At 37.6% G+C, this 6,000-nt stretch overlaps 1 protein-coding gene across 3 annotated transcripts; it reads right to left on the reverse strand.

Annotated features, from left to right (window-relative positions):
* LOC144215668 (ubiquitin-conjugating enzyme E2 D4) lies at nt 1–4,685 on the reverse strand. 3 transcript variants are annotated; one of them, XM_077744739.1, is made up of 7 exons: nt 4,585–4,685; nt 3,177–3,240; nt 2,988–3,019; nt 2,835–2,912; nt 2,625–2,730; nt 2,151–2,244; nt 1–2,073 (listed from the first exon to the last, which is right to left on the reverse strand). In XM_077744739.1, exons 1-7 carry the CDS (start codon nt 4,639–4,641, stop codon nt 2,028–2,030), a joined length of 477 nt encoding a protein of 158 aa, XP_077600865.1. In that variant the 5' UTR covers nt 4,642–4,685; the 3' UTR covers nt 1–2,027. The 3 variants fall into 3 exon arrangements, with proteins under 3 accessions (XP_077600865.1, XP_077600866.1, XP_077600867.1); XM_077744740.1 differs by having other exon boundaries at nt 4,320–4,626; XM_077744741.1 differs by lacking the exon at nt 4,585–4,685 and adding an exon at nt 3,822–4,260.
* Nucleotides 4,686–6,000: the final 1,315 nt, after the last annotated feature.

Consider the following 6,000-nt stretch of genomic DNA (forward strand, 5'->3'; position numbering starts at 1 on the left):
TCAGAGTGAACTCATTAACTTTATTCATGTTGAATGACCATGTCAACAGTTGACTTGTGTAGATGAAGCAATGCAGATCAGTTAAGCACAGTGTTTAAGCTGCAAAGAGGCAGCCTTGAATTAAAGAAAAAAAATCATCAGGAAAGGAACAAGCCATGACATCTAATTTAGGCATTTGACACTGTAGATGTTTCTGTATTTACAAAATGATGGTTAAGGCTCGAAGTCTCTTCAGATGTGTTGGGCAGATGAATAATAATTAAATCCCTGATATCTGGCAAGTGGCTGAGAGCAGTTTCTCTATAGAGTGCAAAGCATGCCAAGCTGCCTACATTTTTTTTTAATTTTTTGCAGAAGAATAAATGGTAACTAACATCAGTCACGATGGATTGAGGCTGCATTCATTCTTTCGGTGTGAGCTTTTAAAAAATAGCAACATAGTACTGTACACAAAAGTCTAAACAAAAACATTGACTTAATTCAATGTAGCTTTTCAAAATGTTAGTGTACACATATGCAACAATGAATTTTAAAACATGGCGTGAAATCTAATATTAAAGCAGCTAATTCATGCTTTAGTGGGGATCCTTCCAGATTTGTTGGGTGGTAATTTATTCAACTTTATGCTAATAGTTTCCCTTTTTATTGGCAGCATCAGTACATGATAAAACACACACTAACTAGTCACAATGAATTAAATTCAAACGAACATTATAACATGACACGTTTCAGTCATGGTAACTTCAGATGACATGAATAGAAGGCTAAAACTAAATATCTTGAAGATACAATACAAATATGGCAAACAGTTAGCCGAAGTGATGTACCTCAAAATATACCTGTGTAATCATTTTTATGAGCACGTTGAACTGCAGCTTTAATAAAACAAACAAAAAAGTCATATTAACTTACCCCTGAAAAGCATTACGTACTTCAGGTCCACTTTAGCGCACCAACAATAGCTTCAGTAGCATATACATTGTGAAGTTGTTCACATCCAAGTTTTGTTCATAAAACAAATAAAGAATAAAAGGAGCCTACTCCCCCACAGAATATTTGTATAACACAAATATTAAGGGGAGAACAGTTTTCTTTCAGCACATTTGATGAGCGTATCAAAACCTACAATGAGGGCTTGAGGCATTTTTGCAACAATGATCACTGCTTATTAGAAAGGCTGATGATTGGGTTTGATACCTGAGTGAATGTACTGAGGAGGTAACACATAGCTTAGCTACATGCTGAAGAGTAGCCGTAATCATATCAGCATTGTCATGTAACAGTAACATTTGGCAAACCCAACAAAAACGGACTGTTGGACATTATACAGTATAGTGAGCGATAACACATTGGGAGAAAAATCCAGTAGTGTGTCAGGAGCCGCAGTTAGGGCAGATAAAGCTCCAGTGCCAATAACGCTACATGCTGCACTAAAAGCAAACAAAGATGATCAGTCCATTTTTTTTTTGTTCCAATTTCACATTGTTTTGGGGTAGTGTTAGTATGTGCCAAAGGATCAGCTGCTGGTAGTGGCACTGCATCGAAATTGTTGAACGGGAAACATTCTGTCTCAATTGCACGTTGACCGAAACATTAGAACACAGAAAGGCCACTAAATCCATGGAAATAAAATCAGAGAAGACATCCAGTGGAACATGGGCAGCATCCCCAAAAAAATCAAGTGATCCTTTCCAAAATCCAGGCGGTAAAACAACACAATGAACTGCAATGTATACCAAGCAAAAAAAAAAGATGGCTGCAAAAACACTAGCAAGAGTAACAGTTTCAAGTCTTGTGTGAGGCCTAGGAACTGTGAGTAGTATATTTTTTTAAATTTTTCCAGTAAGGGAGTACCTCCAGGGACATCTTCGGGCTCTGCTGAGCTCCCTGCACGCAATGATTTAGCTCAGCGCATGATAATATTGCCACCTTGTCCGAAAGGTTGTCCATTGTCTCGTTTATTGTTTATCCTATGCCTCGAGCAACAAACATGTCCTCCTTTTGGATTTCCATCTTACTTGGCAGCCTCACATTGCATACTTCTGGGTCCATTCCCTTGCTAATTTGTTGTACCTGCAAAACCAAAGATCTTTTTTTAGTCAACTTACCATCTAATAAATTGAAAATAAGGTGGCTAATCAATTACTTACTTTTCCCTGTCAGCCTTGTATGTATGAGCAATTTCTGGTACCAAAGGGTCATCAGGGTTTGGATCACAAAGAAGGGAGCAGATTGATAATAACACTGAGGAAATAGCAATACAAACTCAATCAAAATTCCAAGAGGTGGCATTTATCTTGAAAGACATTCAAAAAAATTTTACTCTCCCTGAAAGAGTGCAAAATAAAATGCATTTTCATTACAGCCTCACTTGGCCTCAACAACCCAAAGGAGTTAAATTGACTCAGTGTTTACGAGTTCATATTCTATTTTAAAATGCTACATGTGTCTATAAATATGGAACCATTAGAGTATATTGCAGTTGGACTGTGAGGTCTACATTAGCAGCAAAGGTATTCCAGGTCAAAATAACATGCTACTTTTATAACAGCAATAAAGGTCAAATGCTATAATGTAAACGTTATACAAAGTGAACGGACGACATCAAGTTTGTTTGTGCTTACCTTTCGATACTGTTAGTGCAGGTGACCACTGTGACCTTAGTATATCCAGACAAATACTTCCATTGCTGTTAATGTTAGGGTGATAAATTTTTGTTGTAAATGCAACCTGTAATATTAAAAAAAAAGTTAATTCCCAGCTCCAATTTGAATAGTCGCCAGTTAAATTTTAGTCAATGTATTGCATAAGACTAGGAAAAGATGGTTACTCACTTTGGGTGGTTTAAATGGATAATCTGTGGGGAAGTGGATGGTCAGGAAAAACACGCCATTCTGATAGGGACTGTCACTCTATTGACAAAAACAAAAACAGTTGTACCATATACTTGTGAAGCATACTTCAAACCAAGTTTATTTAATACTTACTGGACCCATTATTGTTGCTTGCCAATGAAACACTGGGGGGAAAAATACATTATCTGTCACAAAGTTTGGATAGCAACTTCTGATGTATAAAACTGTAAAGGGCAGTATTGTACGCATCGAATCTTTACAAAGTAATTGATTAGAGGAAACAATGAAGGGAAAACAACATAGTACAAACTAAAAGCTTACAATCATCTCCAACTGGTCCAGCTGAGCACTGAGCAGGGGGGTCCCGTTGCAGGTCGGACAGCTCCTAATGCCAAAAGCGTTAAACGTTAATAACATCAATGTGGTCATGGTCATTAATTAATTCTTCTTTAGTCTTTATAATTAATATTATTATTTTTTACAATGTCACCTTTATGCAAGGTGCTGTTCCTTTTTTGCGGTCAGACCTTAATTTTATAATTGCATTTGCTGGTAAAAGCCATTAAAAGAGACATTACTAATTAATCAATTAATTCATTGCTATAAATAAACACAAAAAAAGATTTTAAAAAAACAAACAGGAACAATACATAAATCAACGTTAAAACACACAGGAATATTAAATAAAAGATAAAAATAAGATTTAAAAAAATGGAATATTTTTATTTCATTACTTATCAATTAATCCATAAACATGGTGAGTGACATTGGCCTTTTAAGAACAAGTATAATGACAACCAATCACGGTTGAGCATTTACTTAAGGGAATACAAACAGAACACTGGACTCTTTTTCCTAAAGAGACTACCAAAAGGGAACAGGACACTTATAAATAAATCAATAAGTGCAACTTTTCATTTCAGGATCTCTTCGCATGAATGGGGGGACAGAGGTATAAAAATATACAGCCAGCTTGGGCAACCGCACTGTAACATTTGCCAGCCCATAAATGGAAAGAGCAACGCTGGTGTTCAATTTTGGCATCAGGCTAGCAGCTGTCATTCAAACACACCACTTTGCCTAGCCATAGCCAGTGAGATCTGCTGCAACAATATGAACATGCACATCATTCAAATCGTAATATTCACACGTTCAAACAAAGCACGGCGATGAAACCGCGTTCGACGAGTTCATCAACATCCGACAATGGAGCATTTATTACACTTAACTCCTAAAATCATATCCATTAATGAGTTTATTTGTTATTGTCGGTCAGGGGCTAACGAGACCATAACTGGTTAACTTTACATTCATTAGCTGTTCTTTGTTTGTATGCTGAAGAAGAATGTCGTTGAACACGTCAACAACAACAATGATAATTACACCTTAATTGGTCGTCTTATTACAGTGCAACATGATACAAACTACATCTGTAATGGCTTAATGATAGAATTGAAGACTCACCTTCTGAATTCTTTTCAACGCCATTGCCCCAATGGCTGTGCTATGTAGCCTGTCAGCTAACCCTCAGATATGAACATATACAATATATTTTCGGCGATGGTGTAATTTCCAAAATTACACTTTACAACGGGATTCGGGCAACCGTGTTCTGTCCTATAACGACGTCGCCGGTCTGGTTTCTGGAGCAACGTAAGCAACTAACATTGACAATTGGTGTTTTTCTTTCAGTGGCTAGTCGTGGAATTGACGAGGTGTTTGCTAGTACCTCTGCTGTCGTATTCTTGCCGTCTTGCAGGCAGGAGAAGACTTTCCCGAGAAACATCGCGAGACTTCAATCCAGTTGATCCTGTTAAACCTAGTTTGGACTGAAGGCCTAAATAAACAAGACGCAAGGCACTGCTAAATCCCCCCATGTCATAAATGTCTTACATTTTTGTTATTGTTGATATTGTCAGAATTATAACAAAAAAATGAGCACTGACATTTAATTATTGCAACGAGTGTGTCCTTGTGACCACGAGATGTCGCTGTTTGAAAAGAACAAACAAACAAGCAAACCAGCCCCCTAGGTAATGCCACTTATCATATTGGAATATTAGTAGGTTAAAAAGATCATGTATTAAATGTTACAATGGCACAATAATCTGCTATATTGCCACGTTTTCTTTTTTAAATTAAAAATAAACTCAATGCATTCATGAGGAAATGATGAGCTAGCAGTAGTAATTCTATTTTCAATTATCCTAAAGACATTTTGATCTGAGTCAGCTGTATGCTGTGATTTCTGCACAGCCCTGTTTTTGCAAGGAGCCATGAACTTTCCTTTATATGTGTTAAACAAGAGTGGAAAAAAGACCTCTCATTATTTTAGTGAGTGTGCATGAATGGACTCCAGTGTTCATTCTTCTTAAATGGCTGATTCAGTGTCAGGTTGAGGATCCAATCGTCAATGTGACACTGAGAAGGACCATTTTTCCTTTGGAAAACTGAAGATTCCTTTAGATAATATCTTATTGTTTGCTCATCTCTGCGCTCTCAATGACCAAGCCTGTCCTGGGGCCTTGCTGTAATCAGATTCAACAAGTAGCTGAGGTAGGCCTTGTGTTGGAACTCTTGCAGTGACTGTTTATCAGGCGTTCTTACGCACGTTGTTTATGCCAAGCCTTAGTTCACATTATCCAACATGTAGTCTCAATTGTGTCTATTGGAAAGTTTGAATATAGTTTTGCTTGCATTCACATGCAGTACAGATTTTCACCCACACAGAAGAAGTAAATGCTAATGAAGCACTTGAATGCAAAAGGTGATTGCAACCTTGCAAACCGTCGGGAATAAGTCAAATATGTATTTGTTACCAAAAGGTAAAATATCACCATCCCGTATGGGGAATTTCCCACCTACAGCCAGAAGTTGAGTGTTCAGTTACACGAGTGGTAGCCCAAGTTTGAAACTGATGTATGAGCCAAGGTGTGAATGTGTCAGGTCCAGGACGATTCGGGTGGGGGTTGGACCTCAGCCCATCCATCTCATGATGGGTTTAGCCTGTGGTGCTGTAATTTGATCCAACGGACTCAGCAGATCTCAGCGACGCATCGTTTTGGTCACATGAATCATACTAGTTCAATTGTATAACAGAGAACTTTTGCCGTTTTGTGCCCATAACGCTTCAATTCTGAGTGTA

This window comes from Stigmatopora nigra, chromosome 22 (assembly GCF_051989575.1).
Source record: "Stigmatopora nigra isolate UIUO_SnigA chromosome 22, RoL_Snig_1.1, whole genome shotgun sequence".
Lineage (NCBI taxonomy): Eukaryota > Metazoa > Chordata > Actinopteri > Syngnathiformes > Syngnathidae > Stigmatopora > Stigmatopora nigra.